Raw genomic sequence first — 27358 nt, forward strand, 5'->3', positions numbered from 1 at the left:
TGCCCAGGGCCGCTCCAGGCTCAGGTAACCAGGGCTGGGTGAGGCTTGAGCTGCCAGCAGTGGCAGCAGCAGAGGTGTGTTGGGGCATCACCTTCCTCTAATTGCCAGGTTATCACCCTCCTCTAAGGGCTCCTAGACTGTGAAAGGGAGCAGGCCAGACTGGGGTACACCCCTTCAGTGCAAATTTTTATGCACTGGGCCTCTAGTCTATACTAATAAAAGGACAAAATGATAATTAGACTGGGTTAACTGGCCATCTTCCAGACATCCCACTTCCTTCTGGACAAAGTCATGGTGGTGGGGGCTGAGGAAGAGGAGTTAAGGGCCCTCAGGCCAGCAGAGGAGGGTAGTTGGGGGTGAGATCAGGTTGGCAGGGGAGAGCAGTTGGGGGGAGACTAGGCTGGCAGTGGGTTACAGGCAATCAGGCCAGCAGGGGAGGGCAGTTGAGGGTGAGATTAGACTGGCAGGAGAGAGCAGTTGGAGGCAACTGGACTACAGTGGAGGGAAGTTGGGGGCAAGATCTGGTTGGCAGAGGAGGGCAGATGGAGGTAAGATCAGGCCAGCAGGGGAGGGCAGTGGTGGTGAGATCAGGTTGGCAGGGGAGGCAGTTAGGGGCTATCAGGCAGACAGAGGTAGTTAGAGACTATCAGGCAGACAGAGGCAGTTAGGAGTGATCAGGCAGGCATGCAGGTGAGTCGTTAGGAGCCAGCGGACCTACATTGTGAGAGGTATGTCCAGCTGCCAGTTTAGGCCCAATCCCACAGGCATTCAGACATCCCCCAAGGGGTCCACAATTGGAGAGGGTGCAGGCTAGGCTGAGGGAACCGCTGCCCCCCGCCGCCCCCCCGCCCCCCCCCCCATGCATGAATTTCATGCATTGGTCCTCTAGTTATAATATAAAAGGAGAGGGTAAAGGACCCATATGTTGGTATATTTCTTCATTCCACTCAAAGTGGTAAAATACTGATTTTTTAGTAGATTATGTGCCCTTTCTGTTTTCAGGCCACTAGTGTGTGTATGTGTGTGTGGTGTGTGTATGTGTGTATGCATTTCATAGAGAAAGGGAGAAGAAGAAACATTAATGGTGAGAGAGAATCATTGATTGGCTGCCTCCTGCAACCCCCTTCTTCCCTCTCCCCCACAACTGGGGATCAAGCCTGTAACCTGGGCATGTGCCCTGACCAGGAGTCAAACTGACTTCCTGGTTCATAGGTTGAGACTCAACCATTGAACCATGCTGGCCCGGCAACAAATACTTTAAAAAAATTAAATTTATTGAGGTAACATTGGTTAATAAGATTATATAAATTTCAGGTGTACAGTTAAACAAATTTTTTTTCAGATAATACATCTGTCACTTGGAGGTTATAGCTGCTGTTCCTTGATGTGTCATTTAATCTTTTGATTATCCATTATGAATTACAAGCAATTTATCTCCATTTCTCCTCCCCATTTTATGTTTTTAGTTCTTCCGTTTTATAACTTTAGTAATGTTTCTTTCTTTTTTTTAAAAAAAATATATTTTATTGATTATTTTATTTATTTATTTATTTTTTTACAGAGAGGAAGGAAGAGGGATAGAGAGTTTAGAAACATTGATGAGAGAGAAACATCGATCAGCTGCCTCCTGCACACCTTTTGCTGGGGATGTGCCTATATAGTACACACCTATGTACTATTTTTTCATTTTGTTTTTCTTTTGTATCCCACTCAAGGTACATGCCCTTGACCGGAATCGAACCTGGGACCTTTCAGTCCACAGGCCGACGCTCTAACCACTGAACCAAACTGGTTTCGGCGCAATGTTTATTTCTTATTTCATCAGTTTTAAAAATATCTCTTGTCTCCCTACCATTTTGGAAATGACCAATCCTGTACTTTCTTCTTTTTAAAAATATATTTGTATTGATTTCAGAGGGAAAAGGAGAGGGAGAGAGAGATAGAAACTTCAATGATGAGAGAGAATCATTGATCAGCTTCCTCCTGCATGTCCCCCGACTGGGGATTGAACCTGCAACGGGGACATGTGCCTGTGACTGGAATCGAACCCGGTATCCCTCAGTCCACAGGCCGACACTCTATCCACTGAGTCAAACCAGTTAGGGCATTCAACTCTAAACTTTCTTTCCAACTTATTACTGCTTTTTACCTCTTAACTTCTCTAAGTTATACTATTTGTTTATATAATTAATATGACTAGATATATATTATTTTGGAGAACTATAATTGACTTCAGTTTTTCCTTTATAAATTCTAAATTCTGCAAAGGAATAACTAGCTGCCATATGCTAGATTATGCAAAAGTATTCACAGGTAAATCAGGTGATTTTGTTTCCTACATATCCAATCTTATATCCTAAAGTATATGCTGAGATGTAAGCAGAATATTCTATGCTGAGGTCAAATGGATTATTTTACTTTATAGCCATATTTTCTCTAAATTATACTATATATCATTTGCTTTATAATTGGGACATGGCTTTTGCAGGGTTTTTTTTTCTTTTTTTCTTTTTTTCCCCCTGGAGTAATTGCTATTTCTTTCTTCCTTTTTTTTTTTTTTTTTTTTTGACAAGAAAAATGCTTTCTTCACTATAACACTTCTTTTATCATTCTATTGAACTATCAGATTTGTTCAGAGTGCTTTTATCTCTCATCCTGAGATTCCTGAAGTATATTCTTGCTTTTTTAAATTTTACTTTGAGAGAAGAAAAATTGTTCACTATAATCCTGAGATCATTTTAAGCTTTTTAATCAATGTGTATGAATATAAACAAAGTGGCCTTTTACTATCATCCTGGGATATATTTTCTTTGCACGCCTATGTACTATTTTTTTCATTTTGTTTTTCTTTTGTATCCCACTCTTTGATTTTGTTTGTTTGCTGAAGTATATTGAGAAGTATTCTTTGGGAAACAGGCACTACACTGAATGCTTTTATTTTTCTCAATGTCAAGTGTTTGTTTTACACAAGTGAGAGGAAAAAAAAGCCTAAATATTGCCCTGAGTTGGGTTAAATCTAATCCTCATTGTTTGATAAGGCCACTGGCGTGCTTTTAAGTTATTTGAGTTCATCTTTATTTTTCTGCTTTGCCCAGGTGTTTGTGTAGTGCATGCTCCACATACTTCTTTGACTGGAAATTCTACTCTTCAAACTGAGCTCTCCCAAGGAGAGTTTAAAATTCCAACTTTAGAAAAGTACAATGGCTATTAAATCAAGAAAAGTGCAAGTTCTTCACCTCCGAGATGTTTTTGTGAAAGTTATGAGACACAGAGCCGGCTGCCCACATTCTCTCACAGCTGCGGTTACTGAACAGTGACCCCTTGTTCTTGATCTTTGTGCAGGAAGAGGGGGCAGGTTGCCAGCCTGTTTGCATCTGCTCTTGCCTAACTGCTCCCCTGCCCCCCAGGCATTGCAAAACCCACCTGTTAACCTAAGAGCACGTTTGAATCATCGGCTAGGTGAAAACAGCTTGTCTAAACTGGTAGATAAGAAATGTCAAAGCACAAAGTGCCTTCTGTCCGAGGTTACACATTTGTGTTTGATCTGTACCCGACATTAAAACTCACCTGTAAAGCCAACCAAACTATACATAAAGGAAGATGCATTAGTGTCTTTTTCTATCAACATTTTTTATGAACACTTCAAAGTATAAGGATAAATTGAAAATTACACAGTGAATACCCATATGTCTAGATTATGTAATTGTAAAGATTTTGCTATATTTGTTTGATTATCCACCATGAACTGTCTAAATTTTGGTTCATTTTAAAGCAAGTTGAAGACTTCAGTACAGTTCACAGTATGTCATTTTGGAAGCAAAAAAACAAAAACACTGAGTTGGAGATGAACTTTGTGTGATTATAATTAATCTCTAAAAGAGTCACATAATACATGTTCACCACAAATCCTAGATTTCACCATGGTTAGAAAGATCCAACATGGCTATTAATAACCTCTAAAAGATAATACATATTTTGGGTATCTTGTGATCCTTTCCACATGACTTTTAGCTATCCCAGACTTCCATCATTCACAGACAACCTTCACAATTTCTACCGTATTAAGTTCTATGTGCAAGATTTTTTTTATTTTCTTTAAAATAACTTTTTTTTCAATTGGGTTTACATTTAGAGTCAAACTTTTTTATTGCCACTGTAAATGAAAAAGAGGTATCATTTGTTATAAATAAGTTAACCATGTTTTTTATATGCTAAAATAAATGTAAAAGTGGCATGCATACCAAACCTTAGAGAATCCTGACTGTCCCCATCCTTCCCACTTTTCTTTTCTTTCTTTCTTTCTTTCTTTCTTTCTTTCTTTCTTTCTTTCTTTCTTTCTTTCTTTCTTTCTTTCTTTCTTTCTTTTTTTTAATATATTTTATTGATTTTTTACAGAGAGGAAGGGAGAGGGATAGAAAGTTAGAAACTTCCATTAGCTGCCTCCTACACACCTCCTACTGGGGATGTGCCCGCAACCAAGGTACATCCCCTTTACCAGAATTGAACCTGGGATCCTTCAGTCCACAGGCCAACGCTCTATCCACTGAGCAAACCCGTTTCAGCTCCTTCAGACAGCAGGGCTAGCAAGGGTCTGAAGCCTGAGATTGTGCCCCAAGTGGGGCCCATTCTCCCTGAGACCTCTGTTGTCAACCCAGCTGCTCTGCAGGCCCCAAGCTGGCACGCACAGAACTCCCGCAAAAAAGCCCGACCCTTGTATCTCGAGTTTCTACTCCGTGGACTTCTCAGGGCTACGGCCCTGACCACATTTTCTGTTTCATTTGCTTTCCTCTTATTCTTTTATCCCTCCCCACCAGCGTGTCTTTTCCAAACTACCTTCATGTTAACAGAGGTGTGGTAGAACCAAGATACTGGAGGCAGACGTTCAAAGGTCAAAAGGCCAGGTTTCCTACTGATAAAGGTAAACTGGAGAATGTAGCTTGGGTCTCTGGCCAAGGGGGCTTCTTCCGCCGGTCACTGGCAGAGTTGGTTGAAAACAAGCCTCTCCTGGCAGGGGCAGAGAGCCTGTCGTGTGTGCTGGTGTGGTGGGTGGGTGAGAGAACACAGAAGGCACCCAGCTAAGCTTGCTGAGGTCCTGCTCAGCCACCACGCGGGAGAGTCAGTCTAGGGACTCAGGAAGAGTGAAGGGGGGCCGCAGAAGCTGGAGGTGACCCTCTCATGTTCCTCCCTCTTGAGTGGTGAAGTTCCCTCCCTTTTATGGAAACTCGAGGAGTGCAGGATGTTATCCCCTAACAATTACCTCCGATTGCTTCCTCCTCTAGTGGCCAAATGTCACAAGATGAACTTTGGAGCAGGAAATGGGAGTGCTGAGCTGGGAACAGCATATTGGCAGCCAAAAACAACATGCAAAGGTTTTGTAGGGAACAACTAGTCTAGGCAATTGCTGCCAGTGGGCACTCTGGTTAATCTGCAAGTGGGCATATCTACCTTCACTCGGAAAAGCCCATGGTCCCGAGTCAGCTCTGGGCCTCAGTCTCCCCACCAGTCCCACCAGAATCTGCCTCCTTCCCTGCCTCCAGGGAAAAGTTACTTTCCACCTGGGTCTACAGTCTCACCTGTGAGTATGCAGGCCCATCATCTGACTGAAATCCTAGGATGTTAATGATGGAAGGGTTTATTTGCACTTTAACATAAAAGTGTAGTAAAGCCATCTTTAAAGAACATGCATGAGAGAATATCAGAGGAACTTCTTTAGTTTCAACTCCTTCTGCTAACGGTGGGGTTCCTTGCTGCTGCTGCTACTCCCATGCCATGTTCACTGCAGAAAGACGGTCAGCTTTTGTATTAGCCGTCCCAGCTTCCCGAGTCTGCATACGTCCTCGGCCGCCACAGGACAGCACTTACTAGTAAACTGTTGTTAGTGCATTGACAAAGGGCCTGCATAAAGAGGCTGGGCTTCTAGCAAATCACCTGATGGAAATTTTATGAAAGTCAGAATTGCACCTGTAAATTAACATAAATATACATAGGAAGGGCCTAGACTAGCCAAGACAACTTTGGGGGAAAAATAACAGTATTGGAAGACTAATACTATCTGACTTTATGATGACAGTTTTCAAGACAGCGTGGCATTGACATTAGGATAGGCAAATAAATCCATGGAACACAATGGAGACTTCAGAAATAGACCTACATATACATGTCAAACTGACTTTTTGACAAAGGCAATCCAATGGAGAAAGGATAGTCTTTTCAACCACTGATGCTGGAATAATTAGATATTCATATACAAAAAAAAATCTTTGATTCACACCTCATACTATATGTACAAGTCAACTGAAATGGTCATAAACCTAAAAGTAGATTCTAAAAGTGTCAAAACTTCTAGAAGAAAAGCTTGAGTTATACAAAGATTTCCCTAATAGGGTACCAAAACTATGATTCATAAAAAATAAAAAAAATACAAATTGATAAACTAAACTTTATCAAAAACTCTGCCCTTTCAAAAGCCACTGTTTTCCTGACCGGTTTGGCTCAGTGCATAGAGTGTCAGCCTGCAAACTCAAGGGTCACAGGTTCGATTCTGGTCAAGGGCATGTTCCTTGGTTGCAGGCACATCCCCATTAGTGAGTGTGCAGGAGACAGCTGATCGATGTTTCTCTCCCATCGATGTTTCTGACTCTATCCCTCTTCCTTCCTCCCCGTAAAAAATCAATAAAATTAAAAAAAAAAAAGCTACTGTTAAGAAAACGAGAAGGTAGACCACAGATGGGAAGTAACTGTTTTTGTGCATTTGATAAAAGACTTATATTCAGAATATATAAAGAACCCTTAAGTCTCAGTAATAATAAAAAATATAACCCTGCAAAAATAATCTGATCAAAATATGTGAACAAACATTTCATGAAAGAAGATACACAGATGGAAAATAAACACATGAAAATAATTTCAACATTGTTAGTCATTAGGGAAATGCGAATGAAAACTATGGGCTACTACTGTACACTAATTAGCCTGGCTACATTTTAGCACTGGTGGGAGAGGAGCGGGACTCTTGTACACTGCTGGAGGGAACATGACATAGCACCACCACCTTAAGCACAATTGGCAATACCTTAAAAAGCTATATACACACACCATTTGATCCAGGCATTCTACTCTTAGGCATTGATCCAATAGAAATAAGAGCATATGTCCATAAAAAGACTATAGAAAGTGATCAGAGCAGACTAATTTGTAATAACTCCAAACTGGAAACAACCAAACCCAACATCCATCAAACCCATGTTCGTATGAAAAAATAACACCATAATTAGTAAATAATAGCACAAAAAATAAAATCCTTGTTCCACAACTGGAAACCTACTTTTGCCCCACCTTGTATATCCATACAATGGAATACTATTCAGCAATAAATAGTAATGAACTATGGATACACATAATATGGATGAATTTCAAAAGTTAGCGACAAAAAATATGTAAATATGGTTCTATTTGTGTAAAATAGGAAATGCAGAGAGACTAATCTATAATAGCAGAAAGCAGACAATGATTGCCCGAAAATTGGGAGAGAGATGCTAGAGGGAGCTAGTAGAAAGGGGCATTCAGACACTTTGTGGGGTGATGGGTATGTTTATTTCTTGATTTGGGTGATAATTTTCTGTGTTTTTACATATGTCAAAACTTAACCAGTTGCCTGGCCGGTGTGACTCAGCATTGAGCAATCACCCATGAACCAAGAGGTCACCAGTTCGGTTCCAGTACAGGGCACATGCTTGGGCTGTGGGTTCAATCCTCAGTATGAGCAGGGGGCATGCAGGAGGCAACCAATCAATGCTTCTCTCTCATCAATGTTTCTATCTCTCTATACCTCTAACTTCCTCTCTCTCTAAAAAATGTATTTAAAAAAACAACAAAAAATTTAACCAATTGTATATGTTAAATATATACAATGTATTTTTATGTAAGTTATGACTTAGTAGCACTATTAAAAGTTTGTATGTGTCCCTGGCCAGTGTAGCTCAATAGTAGATTCCCGGCTCCTGGTCAGGGCACATATGAGGCAACCAATTGATGTGTCTCTCTTACATTGGTGTTTCTCTCTGTGTGTCCCCCATCCTTCCCTTCCACTTTCTCTAAAAAAAAAATAAATAAAATAAAATTAAAATTAAAAAATCAATAGAAAAATGCCCTCGGATTAACAACAAAAAAAAGTGTATATGTGTATACATGTGTATTATACATATGAGACTCATGGAGGAGCATAATATTGTAGGTAAAAGCATAAACTCATAACCACAGTACCCACTACCTCCTAGAACTGTGGAGGGGATTAAATGAGTTAATGTATTTAAAGCATTTAGAATATAGTACCTGACACTGATGCAAGGGCGCATGAAAGGTTGGCTTTTGTTGTTAGTAGTATGGCATCTAAGTTTTCAGCAATAAACATAACCGCTGTCAAGTCATAAAGGCCTATTATAAAATACTAGTGGCCCAGTGCACAAAATTCGTGCACGGGGGCAGAGGGGTGTCCCTCAGCCTGGCCTGTACCCTCTCCAATCTGGGACACCTTGGGGGATGTTCGACTGCCAGTTTAGGCCCGATCCCTCGCAAAATCCGCTGGCTCCTGCCGAAACTGGTTTGGCTCAATAGATAGAGTGTAGGTCTGTGGACTGAAAGGTCCCAGGTTCGATTCCGGTCAAGGGCATGTACCTCGGTTGCGGGCACATCCCAGGTAGGGGGTGTGCAAGAGGCAGCTGGTCGATGTTTCTCTCTCATCGACGTTTCTAGCTCTCTATCTCTCTCCCTTTCTCTCTGTAAAAAATCAATAAAATATATATATATATATAAAAAAATCCGCTGGCTCCTAATGGCTTACCTGTCTGCCTGCCTGCCTGCCTGTCTGCCTGATCGCCCCTAACCACTTTGCCTGCTGACCTGCTTGCCCCCAACTGCCCACCCTGCCAGCCTGCTGACCCCCAACTGCCCTGCCCTCCTGATCACCCCTAATCGTCTCTGCCTTGGCCTACGATGGCTTTGTCTGAAAGGATGCCCAGAAGGTCTCCGGGTCTAACTAGCATATTACCCTTTCATTAGTATGGATTCAATAAAACAGATCTATTCAAAGTAAAAGTCCCTATGCTTCAAAATCATCTGGAGGGAAGGGTTAGTAGAGTCAAAAAGATTAGCCCTGCACTAATCTTCGGAGCTGGAATAGTTCGAGGTCCCTCTTTGTTTGGCACACTTTCCCTCTTCTCCCATTCCATCCCTCAGAAGCAAACATAATGGACATTTTGATAGCTATACTTCTAGACCTTTCTGTACATATACAGTGAAGTATGAATATCTACATATTTGTACAAATACATATGCAAATTTGATATATGGGGTCATATTATATAAATTATTGCACAATTTGATTCTTCCCTAAATAATTGGCCGAAATCTTTCCTTGTCAGAATGAATAAATCTGTATCACACCTCCAGTCAGCTCTTTCTAGTGACATATTTTATTGTTTTCCTGCCGATGGGCAAGTGGATTCCTTCTACACATTCCGGTTTTGTTCTGCCTAATATTTACTCTCCTTAGCACCAGACGTTTACACTTTGTCTTAGTCGGCAACTCCATCAGCACCCTTAACACAAGACGCTTATTTGTCTTGTTGTCAAAACAAATGTTCGCCGAAACCGGTTTGGCTCAGTGGTAGAGCGTCGGTCTGCGGACTGAAAGGTCCCAGGTTCGATTCCGGTCAAGGGCATGTATCTTGGTTGCGGGCACATCCCCAGTGGGGGTTGTGCAAGAGGCAGCTGGTCGATGTTTCTCTCTCATTGACGTTTCTAGCTCTCTATCCCTCTCCCTTCCTCTCTGTAAAAAAATCAATAAAATATATTAAAAAAGAAAACAAAAACAAAAACAAAAACAAAAACAAATGTTGATTGCAGAACCAGAAAATAATGAAGTTCTAGTTTTGGTTGTTAGAATTCTGGGAAATTGAAATTTTATTCTTTTAAACTTGTTATATTTAGAGCCATACAGTCTAGAAGTTTCATTAAAAGTGAATAATAGTTATCAATTTCAATTGTTAACTTAGTTTGTTTATTAAGGCTGAAATAAAGCAGACACTGGTCGTATTTTAGTTTTGACTTATTGTTTTCTTTTTAGGTTTTTTTTGTTTTTGTTTTTGTTTTTTTGGGGTGGGGGGATTCTTTTTTAAAATATGATCCTTCACAAAAGCTGAAAAAAAGTTGACAGGGAAGAATGTGAAGTCTTCTATTTTACATCTTTTTTTAAAAAATGTATTTTATTGATTTTTTACAGAGAGGAAGGGAGAGAGATAGAGAGCTAGAAACGTTGATGAGAGAGAATCATCGATCAGCTGCCTCTTGCACACCCCCTACTGGGGATGTGCCCGCAACCCAGGTACATGCCCTTGACCGGAATCGAACCTGGGACCCTTCAGTCCACAGACCGACGCTCTACCACTGAGCCAAACCGGCTTTGGCTATTTTACATCTTTTTGTCTTCTTTTTAAGAAAAAAAAAAAAAAAAGGTAACCCAGAGCAAACTGATATTCTGTGCTTTTAAGTTTGGAGCACTGGCATTATTGCAAGAAAGCACAACTCTATTATTTATCATACTCACTGCATTTATTTTTAAAAATATATATTTTATTGATTTTTTACAGAGAGAAAGGAAAGGGGATAGAGTTAGAAACATCGATCATCTGCCTCCTGCACACCTCCTACTGGGGATGTGCCAGCAACCAAGGTACATGCCCTTGACCAGAATCGAACCCAGGACCCTTCAGTCTGCAGGCCGACGGCTACTGCATCTATTTTTAATGTCCTATTTGTGAGCAAGAAAGCATGTGGAAACAATCACACTTATTTTTTTCTTAAACCATTGTTTCCCCCAATAAACTTCCGTGATTGGTTTCTTTGGTGTTTGGGATTCTATTGTGATTGTATATGCAGCTGTTTTACATGAGCCTGTAACCCTCCAACAGCTCAGCAGCCACAGAAGGCATGAATTCATCACACAGGGTTTCATTTGCCCTTCGCTGACATATTTAATTTCCGTTGTGGGTCCTTGCTCCATTACAGGGCATGTGACCTGGCAACGGCAACCTAGCAACCTGGTGGGACTCCACCTGCCCCAAGCAACGCTGCAGGGTTGAGGGCCCACTGAGATGTTAAATTTTTACAGTGGCCACCATCTCCTGGAGTCAACTGACTTTACACAGGGGATGTGCTTATGAGGACCTGAAAATAGGCTGAATTCGACAACATTTCTTGGTGGGTAAAAAGCAATTTGTGAAGTTGAATGGTAATTAAGCTTAATCTGAATAAATCAAGCATGATTAGAATGATTACTTTTCTGAGTAGCCATGAGCCTTTTAAGTTAGGCAGAAAAGAAAGCTATTGTTCACATTTTAAATACGAAGTCCAAAATGACTGGTCTCATACTAAAATGATCAAAGGCTAATATTAAACTAGGCATGCAGAGTTCCTGAAGTCCTATTTGAGAGATACTGCTATTATTACTCAGAATAATAATAATGCTGTCACAAAAGGAGCCACATGCTAACCTGACAAGCTCAGGGGAGGCCTGCATGGAGTCTTGTAAACTCAGAGACCTAAAATAACCACAAAAGATGGTCTAAAAATTAAATATTTAATTACAAACAGGTTATAGGGGGCAGTCATGTCCTAGGCTGATATTTTTCCTGACAAAGACCAACTTAGATCTTTACTGAGCCCATTTGTCTTCCTGCCTCTAAGATAACATATCTGTGAGGTGTCTGGGTAACTTGTAACTTCCTTTTTACCCAGACCCCTCAGGGCACAACAAATGGCCTCAAGACATTCCCTCATTGTTATTGTTATCAAGTTAATTGTCAACTGTTAATTGCGTTAAAGTATCCTGTATCCATCTCTGTAAAAGAAGCACATGTCCATCATTTCACTTTTTACCCTATCCCAGAGGTTTCCCGGCTTTGCTCTGTCCCACCTCCCTAATCTATCACCAGTGAGTTTCATGTAACCCACCTATGTCCTTTTCCTTTGACTGCAACGTATAAATATAGATGTATCGTATTTTTCGGACCATAAGACGCACCGGACCATAAGAAGCACCAGTTTTTAGAGAAGGGAAATGAAGAAAAAAAAATTCTGAAACAAATAGTGTCTTAAAATATTTTATGTGCATTAAAACCCAACATCACAGTCATAAACACATGTAATCAACCCTGTAAAGTAAACAGCAGCATTTAGAACCATTTTAGAGCCGGGCAAGCACACAGAGACCACACAGAGCCGGGCAAGTAAAAAAAACTTTTTTTTTACAGTATATGTGTAGGCTATATTTGGACCATAAGACGCAGGGACTTTCCCCCCCCACTTCCGGGGGGGAAAAAAGTGCGTCTTATGGTCCGAAAAATACGGTAACCCTCCATTCTCTGGAGCATTATCTCAGTTCATTGAAGTTCTGCTTCCTGGCATACGTGGACAGTTTGGCTCAAACTCACAAAAATTCCTTACAGGTTTCAATGTTTTTTTCCCCATTAACAATGTTAAAATCCAAAGATTATTGCATTGGACAGACAGGAAACATTATGATTTCCTCTCTCTTTGTGTGTGTGTGTGTGTGTGTGTGTGTGTGTGTGTGTACCTGAGACCAAGCAAGAAAAGGAGGAATTACATTTATTAAGAACCAACTATATGCCAGGTAATACACACGTTGTCCTTGTGGCAGGTCTAATCACTATCCCCATTTTACAAAGGTATAACTAAGCAGCATGCCTGGGGCGATGAGGCTGGGATTTGGACTCGGGTCTTCTAGGATCCCAAGCTCCCTTTCTTTTCAGTCCATTGCATGCCAGACCAATAGATGTAAAGGCAGAAAGAGAACACCGGATTGACCCCACGGTGCACTCGGAAAGGGGAAAAGGTTGGAGTTAAGGGGAGTGGAAGGAGACACACCAGTTCATTCCATTTTCACTCATCCTCAATATTCCTGCATCTTCAGTCACAGGCAGTTAGCTTCCTAGCTTTAGACCTAACTGTGTTCTCTTCTGCAATTCAGCAGGTCTGGCCTGTCTGCCCAGTGGAGAGTCTGGGCAAGGGAAGAAGACATCAGCTTGAGGCGTTGAATAGCCTCCAGGAAACCTTCGAGGGGGGGGGGGGGGGAGGCGCACAGGGTTTGCCTGATTCCAGTGCCTCAGCGTCCGAGGGAGGTGAACCTGCTGAGTGGTCCCGGCCTCTGTCCTCCCCTCACTCCTTCCACTGGACCCGCAGACAGGGCTGAAGCTTTCCCGGGCTGCTTCTCTCTCCCACTTGGAAGCCTACGTTGGCGCCTGCTTCCTGCAGGACCTGGACTGGCACAGAGGCTTTGCCCAGCACCTCCCTCCTGTCACAGGCCACCAGGCACAGTGAGAGAGGAGAGCTTGAGTGCTGGGGGCTGCTGGCTTGCTTAAAACATATATTGGGCTCCACCTTCAACCCAGGGGCCACGGGACACGCTTGGAGGCCCTTTGCAGAAGCCGGAGACACCCAGTACGCAGGTGGGGCGGGTCTCCTAAAGCTCGGGCTGTGGCTATGTTATGTGACCCACCCCACTGGTGGCCACAGGCTGGCGAGCTGGCGAGCCCTGGAGAAACGGAGGTTGTAAACACAAAAGGCAAATATCACAGGGAATCCATCCAAATTGCTATCATAAGTAAGACAAACCCCATGTATTCGCTTCCATAGCCAGATGATAATCATGTTGTGTTCACAAATTAGGTAAAATGACAGTAAACACATTTGCTGCCTGCCATATGCCAGACGCCATACTAAACTCTTTTCATTTGATAACCCTCAGGCAGACCTTTATTCACTCTCCATTTCCCTCTCCTTCTATGCTAATAAAACCTTGCTTTTGTTCGCAACAACAATGTGCCAGCGCCAGGTGATGGCTTATGTCACACAGCCACGACACTCCTGTTCTCTGTAGTCCCGGCTTCTTTAGACCGAGGGGTGTCCACACAGCCCAGTTCTGTCCAGCAGACCTCAGCAGGAGTCGGCTGGGGTGTGTGTGTTTGGGGGGGGGGGAGGGGCGGGGTGTGTGTGGAGGTGTGTGCTGGGTTAGGGGCCATGCTTCTCCTGGAAGACTCCAGGGCAAAATCCCCCACCCTCTAGGTCTTCGGTTAAACGTCACCATCCCGAAAGCCCTATCCTGTGTAAAACTGTATACCCTGGCACATAGTAGGCACTCAACATATCCTTTTTTCCTCTTTGAGTGAGCTCATAAAAACAAAGTAGGCAAAGTCGCTGGGGGAAACGCAGAACAGCAAGCACAGATGTCCTGGGACAAGCACATGCCTGCTGTGTGGGTGAATAGGAGGAGGCCGGAGTGACCAAGGGGCAGGGAGGAGAGATGGAACCGGGGTGTCGGCGGAGAGCCTGATCACACCAGGGCTTCCAGGTCATAGGAAAGCCTTTGGCTCCTGCTCTGAGTGCGCTGGGGTGCCGAGGTGGGGGAGCACAGTCTCTGACTTGAATCTGGAGTCACCATCTGGCTGCTGCTAAGAGACACTGGCATGGGTGACGTAGACGCAGGGAGAAGAGTTAGGGGGTGACTGTGAGGACCCAGTGGTGGCAGCGGCTGGGTCCATGGTGGGAGCAGTGAGAAGTGACTAGGTTCTGTATATATTTTAAAGCTAGAGTCAGGAAAATTTGCTCACAGATTGGGTGTCGATTGAGGGAGAGAGGGAGAAATGAGGCATGGCTTCAAGGTTTTTGCCCGAGAAACTAGAAGTAAGGTGATTGCGAGGACTTCAGGAAAACTGGAGTTTGGAGGTAAATGCAGGCACTCAGTTTTGAACATGTTTGAATTTGAGATGCCTATTGTACATTCCAGTGGCGACATTAGGTAGTCAGATGGATATACAGCAATTGATTTCATGGCAGAGGTCCAGGTCAGGGATATAAAGCTATGAGACTGGATGGGTTCACCCAAGACAAGAGTGTGGGTTAAGCCGAAACCGGTTTGGCTCAGTGGATAGAGCGTCGGTCTGCGGACTGAAAGGTCCCAGGTTCGATTCCGGTCAAGGGCATGTACCTTGGTTGCGGGCACATCCCCGGTAGGGGGTGTGCAAGAGGCAGCTGGTCGATGTTTCTCTCTCATCGACTTTTCTAACTCTCTCTCCCTCTCCCTTCCTCTCTTAAAAAAAATCAATAAAATATATTTAAAAAAAGAAAAGAGTGTGGGTTAAAAAGGAGAAGAAAAGAGATGCTTAAGTGCAAGGATGAGTCCTGGGCATTTCCCATTGGGATGATGCCAACGGGTGCTGGGCATGGCCTTCTTTGTGTGCAGGCCATGTGTGCTCCGTTACCCAGATACCAATGTTGCAAGGTCAACATTCCCAACCAGACTTGATAGAAGTGGGATCTGCTGCAGCATGAAAATACATCTGCCCGAAGGCACACGGGCGGTTCAGTGCTGCTATCCATCTGACTTCTCTAGTGAATAAAACTTTGCGTTCCTTTCCTGTCTAGCTCTTTAACCTACAATCTTGGCATCATCCTTCCCGATCCAAATCAGCCTTTCATTTCTGTTTTCTCCTTAAGCTTCCATTACAGACCATCGTAATCTTTTACCTTGAACTTTCCCTGCTGCATCAGAATAGGATTTCCTGCTCTCACAAGGCTCTCCCTATTCTAATCCGTTCCTTATCTTCATGACTATAATGCAGATTGTGCCACCTTCCTGCATAGACCTTTTATGAATCCCTCATTACCTGCAAGCTGTAACCCAGCTTCTTGAGCTTGGTTTATAGGAGCCTTTACAATCTGGCGCCAACCGACTTTTCCAGTCTCATCTCCAGCTAGTCTCCCCCCAGCCCCACAGTCCATATCAGTCACTTTTCTGAAATGGAATCTTGAGATCCACCAAACTCTTGCACAACTGAGTTTCACATGCTGTTCTCTTTTCATGCCCACACTGCTTGACCCCCCCCCCCCCACACACACACACACACCTCGTACGATATTGACTAGAAGACATGATGGTGGGTACTGTGTCTTGTTCCACATATTGGAGTCAAGCTTTCAACTTTTCATCATGAGGTAGAAGTTTGTTGTAGGACTTTTTAAATTTTACTTATTTATTATTTATTTTTAAAATATATTTTTACTGATTTCAGAGTGGAAGGGAGAGGGAGAGAGAGCCAGAAACCTCAATGATGAGAGAGACTCATTGAGTGGCTTCCTCCTGCATGACCCATCCTGGGGATCGAGCCCAAACCCCAGGCATGTGCCCTGACCGGGAATGGAACGGTGACTTCCTGGTTCATAGGTCGATGTTCAACCTCTGAGCCATGCCAGCCAGGCATGTTGTAGCACATTTTTTTATTTATTTATTTTTTTTACATTCCCTGCACCAGGTTAAGGACGTTCCTTTCTTTCTGTAGTTGCTAAAGAATCTATTGTTGTTTTGTGTGTTTTTTTGTTTTGTTTATTTTATCAGGAATGGATATCATATTTTATCAAACGTGTTCCTGCATCTCTTTGGTATCATACTTTCTCTCCTCTAATCAACCATCAATTTAATTTCTACTGTTAAATTAACTTTCTATTTCCTGCATAAAGTCAGCACCATCTTCACATGACATCCTTTCTTTCTGCTTATGTCTCTGGATTTGACTCGCTAATATTTTGTTCAGCACGTGGCCCTCTCATCTGTGCAGGGGCCCACGGGAAGCTCTTTTTGGGGAGGTGACCAAAAGCAACCTGGTAATTAGGAGCAAAGTCTAATTTCCACTTCTATCTGGGGTTGGGGCTCTGAATGGCTATTGAGGATCGGGGGTGAGGGGATCGCTGAAGCTGTGTATTTCTCTAGGAAAATCAAAGTTCCCTTATCCATAACTTTCATATTTGTTACAAAGTTTCGGTACATACTCAAACTAAAAATGATCAAGACAGATCTTACTAATTGTTATAATGGAAAAGTTTTACTAGCAATGAAATAAAAGCCTGCTATTAATAAGTGATCCTGCTGAATGCTTAGTTTGACAGTCCACTTACATAAGAGTCATGAGTAGGAAGCAAAGGCAGTCTCTCTCCCGAAAGCCCCAGACAACCCCCCCTCCCACCACCACCACCCAGGAAGGCTCCTATAAGAGGTCCACGAAGGACAGATTGTCCGAGGCCTTAGTGAGGCCCAGGCTGAGGAGGACGGACATCTCCAGTTCCAAATAGCTCTCGTAGTCCATCTTCAACTCGGCCTCTACCTGCTCTTTCGCCCTCTGGTGCAGTTTCTAGGGAGGAGAAAAGCAAGTTATCCTTCTAAGACACTGGCAGCTAAAAATACCACAAATGAGAAGGGGCTGCCTTTGAAGAGCCAGCCTGGCTGCTCTGGAGGGGTTTGTGGGAGGACAGGGGCTAGGGAGAGGGGAGGGCACCTCTTGCCCCTTCAGCCTCTCTCTGCAGATGTTGCCTCATCCCGGTTAGAAGGTCCTTAGGCACTTTCGAGACCAGCGTCTTTCCAAGGGTCCACTCAGCACCCTCCGTCTGCCTCCAGGAGAAGTCCATTGCTCCTGGCCCTCTCTCCACCCTCCTCAGAGCTGTTTCACTCAATCTCTTGCCCATAGCCCATCCAGCCTCAGGAGTCTAGGCCCTAGTCTATGGGTTCCCCAAACTCTCCCTGCATAGGCTGCTTTGGATGCTTGGCAATTCCTGGCCTTTGGGTTTCTCTGGCTCAGCAAGCCTCCTGCCAGGCATCAGGGGCACCTGCTCTCCTGGCCAGCCCATCTCTTACCGAGTCCAGTGTTGCCGAGGTGGGAGGCGGGGGGGGGGGGGGGGGAGGGGGGTTGTGCAGCTCTCTCTCTGACACATCTCTCCAGAGAACATGCCCTCTTTCAGGCTTCTTCCCTTACATGGTCTGGAGTGTGGGTGACTGGCACGAGCTGGCAGGATTCCCTCCTAAGCCCCATGCAGATGGCATGGCTTCTGGATCACATGGAAACTGCTCCTCGCCCCAGCTTTGGGTTTCCGGCTGAAATTCTAGTTGGGATATTTCCCACTTCATGTGCTGCTTGAGCTACAACTACTTTTTTTTTTTCCCCCAAGACATGAACTGTATCCAGACTCGATGTTTACAAGCAGGTGGGTGTGTGATTTCCTCCGGACCCAGGGGTTGCAGTGCACAGCCTGATCCTGGCACCGGTGTGTGTGTGTGTGTGTGTGTGTGTGTGTGTGTGTGTGTGTGTGATTCCTAAAGACCAGCCTCTCGGGACAGAAATGTGATGTTCTTCTGCTCTCTGAAATCATGCTAGCACTTTCTGTGTGCCAGTTACGGGCTAAGTGCTGTAAACATTTTAACTCATTTAATCCTCACTGCAATCCTCTGAGGTTGTTACAGTTTTGTTTCCATTTTCCCTTTTATCAGCTGTTGCTTATGAAAAGACTAGAGGCCCAGTGCACAAAATTTGTGCAGGGGTGGGGGAGGCAGTTGTTTCTAAGCCTGACCTGCATCCTCTCCAATCTGGGACCCTTTGAAGGATGTCCTGCTGCCAGTTTACAGGGATTGGGCCTAAACCGGCAGTCGGACAGCCCTTTCACAGTCTGGGACTGCTGGCTCCAGCCGCTCACCTGCCTGCCTGCCTGCCTGATTGCTGCCCTAACCACTCTATCTGCCAGCCTGCTCACCCCCAACTGCCCTACACCACCAGCCTGCTCGCCCCCAAATGCCACTCCACAAGCCTGATCAACCCCAACTGCGCTGTCCCCTCCCCCGCTGGTCTGCTTGCCCCCACCTCCCTTCCCCACTGGCCTGCTTACCCCCAACTATGCTCCTGCTGGCCTGCTCACTCCAAACTGCACCCCCTGCTGTCCTGATCACCTTCAACTGACCCCCCACTGATGGACTGCTCACCCCCAACTGGCCCCCCTGCTGGTCTTATTACCACCAATGGCCCTGCCCCCTACCAGCCTGATCACCCATAACTGCCATCCTATCCTGGCCTTATCACCCCCTGGTGATCCAAGCTCCCCTCCTTTATTTCTTTTTTTCTTTTTTTCCCAGTGCCTCATTGAGTGGTAGCCAGGGCCAGCTGGGAGCAAGTATCTGGTATTTATTTATCTTTTATAATTGAAACTTTATAGCCTTGAGCAGAGGTCAGGGCTGGCCAGGGCAGGCAGGAAGCTTGGCTTCCTCCATCGCCTGGGGCAACCCAAGCCTCCTGCTCGCTCCAGCTCTGTGGCTGCTGTCACCTTGGTTGGGTTAATTTGCGTACTCGTTCCTGATTGCCCGGTGGGAGTGGCTTGTGGGTGTAGCAGAGTGATGGTCAATTTGCATGTTTCTCTTTTATTAGTGTAGATATTTCTGATGAACATTGGTTGTTTATCCTTGGTGACCTTTTCACCTTCTAAATGTAACAGAAAAGTCCTTTAAAAATCATTCAATTAGCCACAGTCCAGTCCAGTCCAGAGAGCATCTGAGAAGTGGTAGCTTTACTTAAAAAAGGGCACAATATCAAATGGAAATAAAGTCACAACAAGGAGTTGGAAAAGTGTTGGAAACTCAAATGTGTGGTACTTAGATTATTATAACATTCAGGTGATTTAAAGGCATTTCACAGGCAAATTATTTTTGTATCATCCACAATTCTACTAATGTGGATAATTAGGGGCTCTTGGTATGGTTTTTAAACACTCATAGTAATTGGAGATAATTTCTAGGGTGGCAGCTTACCTCCCACAACAAAATTTCAACCAATTTTTGTGAATGCGCGCACACACATACACACACACACTCACACACACAAACATCAAGAGCATTTTTGTTTTGGCTGGGGAAAACAATGAGAAGTTAGTTAACTGGTATTCTTTTATACCTTGTCACCACTAACCAATTTTTGAAATGAGGCCCTCTGCTTATATTACACTAATTAATATCTATCCATAAGTGATCATGTTAACTTCCTGATTTTCAGCTGATGTGCTACAGTAATTTTAAAAACATTCAATAGTTGACTATTTAGTAAGGGGCACTGACCTCTTTTCTCTTAGATCAGTGGTTGTTAACCTTTTTATTGCTGCGACCCCTTAATACAGTTTCTCATGCTGTGGTGACCCCCAACCATAAAATTATTTTCGTCTCTACTTCATAACTGTAATTTTGCTACTGTTATGAACCGTAATGTAAATATCTGTGTTTTCCGATGGTCTTAGGTAACCCTGCTAGCGGTTCTCAACCTGTGGTCGCGACAATAGAAAGGTTGAGGAACACTGCCTTACTTATGAAATTTAAAAAATGACATTAGCCTGGCTGGTGTGAATCATTGTATGTGTAGATGGTATTTAGATACCATTGTACCTAAAAGACTCTGATGTTACAGAGCATTTCAGAAACTTCCATTAGGTAGACTCTTACGAGGTGTTCAACAATAGTTGCTTACTCATGGTAAGCTAGAAAATTGGAGAAATGCCCTCTTGACTCTCATGAGAATGAGAGAAGAATGTGAGAGGCATAATTTTCCTTTTCAAATTGTGGAATAAGCCAAACACACGTATTTCCACTGGGGTTAGAGAGAATCAACTTTTCTGAAATTTAACTTACAACTTTTTTCTTCTCCCTCTCCAGCTCCATTTCCTTCCTTTCTTGTTCACGAATTTTCTTGCGTTGTGCCACATACTCCAGGTGCTTGACTTCTCTTTCAAAGTAATAGTTTATACTTGATACCTGTTAGAAACAGTCATTCAAGAGGGAAGCCCCCATGGACACCGCCCCCTGTTTTTTTTTTTTACAAGGGCCTGGAAGAGTTCCTGCTACTATAACTCACCAGGTACACTAAGTACTCTGAATGCAAAATAATCTGGCCATTCAATATATATATATAGTAGAGGCCTGGTGCTTGAATTTTTGCATCGGTGGTGTTCAGCCAGCCTGGCCAGGGGGAGGGGACATGAGTGGTTGGCTGACCTGACTGCTGGTCAAACTCCTGGTCGAGAGGACAATTTGCATATTAGCCTTTTATTATATAGGATATACACTGAGTGAGATCATAATAATCTGGCCACTCAGTGTATATTCCCTACTTTGGGACACTGCCCACAGGCCCAATACCAGAGAAGTTAGCTCAACTTGGGAGCTACTGTGCTAAGTTTTAGGACCCTGCGAATGACAGTATTCCAGGAAGGGAGTGAGGTTGGAAGGGGAGAGCTGCACAAATTTTTTATAATTTTGTAGAAGGAAAATTCAAGGATTGCTTTTTTCCCCTTCTTCCTTCCTTTTCTCTTCTAACACAAGGGAATGTTCCTATCATCCACAGAACTTGGAAAACCCAGATGAGGGTATCAATGAAGATCCTACAGGGCCTGGGAGTAGAGCTCCTGGCCCCTTGGAGGTCTGGCATGCAGGCATAAGAATGGAAACAGGAAAATAGGCCAGGTGACCAGGGGAGGAAAAGCCTTTGCCTGACATTAACGAGGTTGATGTTGCTGGGACTTTGCAACAGATTGCAGTCTATATATCTAACGTTCTGTGTATGTATGCTTATATGTTTCTACTTATTGATCTTTTCATAACCTCCTTATTAACTTCGCCTGCAGCCTCGGGTGGTAGGGATGGGGGTGGGAGGGTGGACAGAATATTGCTGCTTCAGACTCGCTACTTGCAGGACACTAGCTTGTGGGAGGGGACTTGGGGGGAGGGGACGGGGTGGTGGGCAATGGGAAGATGCTTGCAAACGTCCATCCCATGCACCCTCCGGCACGGGCATCTTGAATAAGGGTCCTGTGCTTCGGTTACAACCTGGAAATAAACAGCTTCTGATCATGTGATTCTTCTGATTACGTGATTCTTCTCCGAGTCTGGGTTTCATTGACTTGGCCTCCCTCTCCTTCCATTTTTGTTTATTTTTTCTAGCTTCAAACTATTTCACTCGGGAAGCAGAAATGCACCCCCTTGTTTCTGACTGCTCTTTTAGAGAGAAAGTGCTGTCCTTTCTGAACACACTCGTAAGACACGCCGCAGTGATATTCAGTCCCGGAAATCCTCAGAGCCCAACGTTACTGACCTCGTTGGTGGAAGGGTGACTCAGTGTCCAAGGAATCTCTAATATATGCAGCGTCCCATAGTAATCAGCGACGGCTATGAACTGCTGCTTAGCTGCAAGATGGAAAACCAGCAGGGGGTTGGGGGGAGAAACGGGTCGCCCACAGAAGGCTGTCTCAGCGTTTAAACAGGAACCGCGGCTCGCTCTGTGGTGTCCTAAAGGGACCTGCGGGAGTCACAGTGACCTTGGCATCCTCATCAGACATTCGCGCCTGGGGGCCCAGCCCGGATCTCCTTTTCTCGGCCTCTGTGTAAAGAGTGTGGCTCCTCGCTGAGATGGACTCCCTCTGTGGCGAAGCCACTGGGCAGACGCGAGAAGAAAGGAGGGAAAACACATAGAAAGATTTCCAGGGAGCCCTGGACGGTTTGGCTCAGTGGCTAGAGCGTCGGCCTGCGGACTGAAGAGTCCCAGGTTCGATTCCGGTCAAGGGCACATGCCTGGGTTGCTGCTCGATCCCCTGTAGGGGGCGTGCAGGAGGCAGCTGATCAATGATTCTCTCTCATCATTGATGTTTCTATCTCTCTATCCCTCTCCCTTCCTCTCTAAAATCAATAAAGAAATATATTAATAATAATAATTAAAAAAAACAATTTCCAGGGGAAAATCATGAAGGCAGTATCCGCAAAGACACAGTAAGGGCTGAAGGAAACCGGCATGCAGATGAATTTAAAAGGCACGGTCAGAACCAGGAGCCAGAATACACACCAGATGGTTTCCTTGGAGCATTTAAAATGGACCTGAAACACAAATGTGTCTGAGCATTTTAAATTTCTAACTCATCATGTGTTGTTGATTTTTCTTCTCATTTTCAGAAAACGGTTCACATTGCCAGCTCCTATACTCCCTGTAGATATATTACGTTTTGGAGCAAAGATAGGAAAACATACTTTGGTGACATATTCCTCAGCAGCAGCTGGACTGTGACACTCGAGAGATGCTGAAGGATGAATTTCTCAAGGTAATGTTTCTGAGAGAGAAAGGAATGGAAAGACATTCTGTGCCTTCAACAACTTTGGAAACAAAGGAAAACTTTTAAATATATTTGATTTATATAGAAAGTAGCACTTGGCTGCAACAGAGAAACCAGGACAAAGGAAATAAACTATTAAAGGTGAGAAGGATGCTTTGTGTGGTGTGGTTCAAAATTGCCCTCGGCACAGCGTACTACATGTGTCTCAAAAATAACCGTTGATGGGGAAATTAGTGAGAGGAGCTCAGGTGGTATCCAGGATAGCGCAAGAGAGAAGGGGCATGATGGAGAGGAAAGGGAGCAGGAGGGAGAAGGAAGGGAAGGGAGGGAAGAAAACAAAAACCCGAGGAAGGACCCTGGAGGCCTCCCAGATGACGCCAACGTTCTCCTGAGTTACACAAAAAGGCAAGATGGCTTAGCGTGTTTGCAGGGAACGAACATACCAGAAAAGGCCCAGGGTCTGATGCAGGTGATCATCGTTATGCAGATGTTTTGTGACTGGGTAGGTTCGTGGGTTTTCTCCAGAAGGTCCCAGATATCGATGTATCCATCTTCTCGGCCGATATAGATGACACCGGGCCTCGTCAGGGACCAGTGCCCGGAGGTGTACCTTTTTGGAGCACAGCTTGACTGAAGGAGGGGCCCGGTCTCGAAGAAAATTTTTAAAAAGACACATTAAAAGCTTGTGTTATCATCAAAGGGATGCTCACAATGATTTTAAGCGCAACTCAGATAGCTATGATCACGTAACAGCCAAATTATGCCTATTAGGAAGTTTTATTTCTTTTACTTATAGGATTTTTATATGATGCCAGTTCTTTTCTTCCCTGCACGTTTTTATAACACCCTTTTCTTTTTACTTTGTTTGCTTTTTAAAAAAAGAGCAAACTTTCCTATCAAGCTGTTGTTGGTTTTAATAATCCAATAGCTATGGAAGTCCACTGCTATTTCTCCGGAGATTGGTGTACATCAGATAAGTAAAGATCATGAAATTGGCTTATACCTCCTTCCCATGGGAACAACTCTGGTAGCTGAAATAAATAAATGAATAATTAAATAAATAGTTAATTCTAGCTGTGAGCTACATGCAATGACCTGTAAGTACTATTGGGAAGAGATTTTAGACCAGCAAAGCATCCTACGATCGTCTTGTCTTTTCTCCACCGTGGGACAATTTGCCTTCTCTGGGAGATTTTCGTAGAGATTGAAGATCAGAATGTGCTTTCTTCCCACTGGCATGCTCCACCTAGCAACCAGTAGAGCATTTATCTATTTACACCTGCAGAGGAACTGCCTCATGCCTCCAACACATGCATAGGAGCCTTTCCTGTGGGGGCAGAAGGATGTCTCAGATGCTTGGACTCCTTAGAGGTGCCACTCCAGACCTGTCCTTGGCTCAGGTCCTTCCGTTTCTGTGGATAACCAGGTTCCTACCCCTGCATAATCTGTGGATAATCTTGCCTGAATTTATTTTTTCTTTTTTTCAATTATAAAACTAACATTGTTCACTGAAAAGAAGAAGAAGAAGCAGAAGAAGAAGAAGAAGAAGAAGAAGAAGAAGAAGAAGAAGAAGAAGAACAACAACAACAACAACAACAACAACAACAACAACAACAACATATAGAGTACATTGGTATAAAGTAAAGTTGTTCTGTGTATGGGCACTGTGTATTTCCAATCTTTTCAATGAAAACCTTATACAGCTGAAACTGGTTTGGCTCAGTGGATAGAGCATCGGTCTGTGGACTGAGGGGTCTCAGGTTCGATTCCGGTCAAGGGCATGTACATTGGTTGCGGGCACATCCTCGATTGGGGGTGTGCAGGAGGCAGCTGGTCGATGTATCTCTCTCATTGATGTTTCTAACTCTCTATCACTTTCCTTTCCTCTATGTGAAAAATCAATAAAATATGTTAAAAAAATAAAAAAGAAAAGAAAAAAGAAAAACTTGTACATATATTCAAGGAAATTTTTTTTGAGATTTGTGTTGCAGTCCTAGAAGTGAACTTGTTGGGTTAAGGAAAAAATATTTTTAAAGTTTTATATATATACAGTATGTAAATATATTACACATATTATTTATTCAAAGAATATATTCATTACAGCTGTGAAATATATATATTACAGATTTTAATAATTTTAAATTGATCACCAAATGGACATATCATAATGATTTCTCCACACTCTTATTTCACTGGTCTTTCTCAACCTTTCTAGTTTTTTGACAGCTTAGCTTCTATCAGTCTGGGTTCAGGCCCTCTCCTAATCTTCTCCTAATCCCAACCACTAAATATTCTTATCATTGTTTTACTTTGACCCTACACACCTCTGGTCTTCCTGGTGACAGACTCTTTAGCTTTTTTACTTTCACTTTCTGAAATTCCTGACATATTTCTGGTGCAGAAGAAAAGATTACAGAATTGGAGACAAAACAAAACAAAACAAACAAACAAAAAAAACCACCAAAAACCAAAACCAAAACAAAACAAAAAACACACAATAACAACAACAACAAAAGAACAAAAAAGCCAAGAGCTGGTTCTTTGAAAAGATAAATAAGATTGATGAACCTCTATCCAGGCTCACCGAGAAGCAAAGAAAAAGGACCCAAATAAACAAAATCAGAAGTAAAAGAGACAAAATAATAACAGACCCCACAGAAATATAAAGGATTATATATATATATATATATATATATATATATATATATATATATATATATATATATATATATAATACTATGAACACCTGTATTCCAATGAACTGGTCAACCTAGAATAATTGGAAATATTCCTAAAAAGATACGACCTTCCAAAACACAATCAGGAAGAAAAAAAATCTGAATAGGCCAATAACTTTGGAGGAAATTGAAGCAATCATCAAAAACTTCCAGCAAACAAAAGGCTTCACAGGGGAATTTTACTGAACATTCCAATAAAAACTAAAACCTATCCTCCTCAGACTATTCCAAACAATTCAAGAGGAAGGAACACTTCCAAGCTCTTTTTATGAAGCTACCATTATCCTAATCCCAAAACCAGATAAAGACGCTACAAAGAAAGAGAATTACAGATCAATATTCCTGATGAACATAGATGCTAAAATCTTCAAAAAATCCTAGCAAAATCAGATCCAGCATTACATTAGAAAGATCATACACCATGACCAAGTGGAATTTATTCTGGGGATGCAAGGATGGTATAATATCCACAAATCGATAAACGTGATATTTCATACAAATGGCCAGATAAAAATCACATAATCATATTAATTGATGCAGAAAAGGAATTTGACAAAATCCAACATTCTTTCTTGATAAAAACTCTCAGCAAAGTGGGAATAGAAGGATCATACCTCAACATAATAAAAGCCATATATTATTGTACAAACCTACAGCCAACATCATACTCAATGGACAAAAACTAAAACCATTTCCCCTAAGAACAGGAACAAGACAAGGATGCCCACTCTGACCATTCCTATTCCATATGGTACTGGAAGTGCTAGCTATAGTTATCAAATAAGAAGAAATAAAAGGCAGTCAAATTGGAAAAGAAGTAAAACTGTCATTATTCGCAGATGACATATTGTACATAGAAAACCAGAAAGACTCCATCAAAAAAACCTATTAGATTTAATAAATGAATTAAGTAATGTAGCAGGATATAAAATTTACACCCAGAAATCTATGGTCTTTTTATACATTAATAATGAACTTACAAAAACAAAAAACAAAAAAAACAAAACAATCCCATTTACCATTGCACCAAAAAAAAAAAAAAAAATTAAGACACATAGGAATAGACTTAAATAAGGCAGACAACCAAGATGGTGGGAAAGATAAACACTTGTACTTACTACCTCTCACAACCACATTAAAACTCCAACTAAAAGACAAAACAAATATCATCCAGAACCAATGGAAAGCTGGTTCAATGGAAGTTCTACAACTAGAAGGAAAGAAAAAAGTACATTGAGTCTGGTAGGAGGTGTGGAGGTATAGAAGTGAGAAGGTATGGAGGTGCTCACAGCAATCATTGTTCCTGCATGGTGCCCGGGACATGGAGACCCAGGGATCTCTCAAGGACAGGAATGATTGGCAGCCATTGCTGTTTGCTTTGCCCTAGTGATTCCCTGAAACCCGGGCCCATTCAATTTACAACCCCACCCAAGCTGTATGCAGCGGCTTTTGCATATAGATGGCCTGTCCTTTCACCTAAAACCTGTCAAACTGCAGCTGGGTCAGAGAGTCCCAGAGCTTCCAAAAGAAGGCCTAAGGCTCTGCAGCAGTAGCCTGCATTGCTTCACAGCTGGGCCTCCTATAGGCTCTTC

At 43.0% G+C, this 27358-nt stretch overlaps 2 protein-coding genes across 4 annotated transcripts in view; both read right to left on the reverse strand.

Moving 5' to 3' along the window:
• Window positions 1-27358, reverse strand: part of DNASE2B (deoxyribonuclease 2 beta) — a 684289-nt gene that overhangs the window by 94012 nt on the left and 562919 nt on the right. The window lies entirely within an intron of this gene.
• The window catches only part of DNAI3 (dynein axonemal intermediate chain 3), an 80270-nt gene continuing 69841 nt past the window's right edge, over window positions 16930-27358 (reverse strand). The window contains exons 20-23 of the mRNA XM_084875198.1: window positions 23472-23676; window positions 22020-22111; window positions 20561-20683; window positions 16930-17258 (exon numbers count right to left, since the gene is read on the reverse strand). Of these exons, the coding sequence (XP_084731324.1) occupies window positions 17115-17258; window positions 20561-20683; window positions 22020-22111; window positions 23472-23676 (564 nt within the window). The 3' untranslated portion in view covers window positions 16930-17114. The remainder of the gene's footprint in view (window positions 17259-20560; window positions 20684-22019; window positions 22112-23471; window positions 23677-27358) is intronic.

The sequence above is a fragment of the Pipistrellus hanaki genome (genome assembly GCF_964339955.1).
Source record: "Pipistrellus hanaki genome assembly, chromosome: 2".
Taxonomy (NCBI): domain Eukaryota; kingdom Metazoa; phylum Chordata; class Mammalia; order Chiroptera; family Vespertilionidae; genus Pipistrellus; species Pipistrellus hanaki.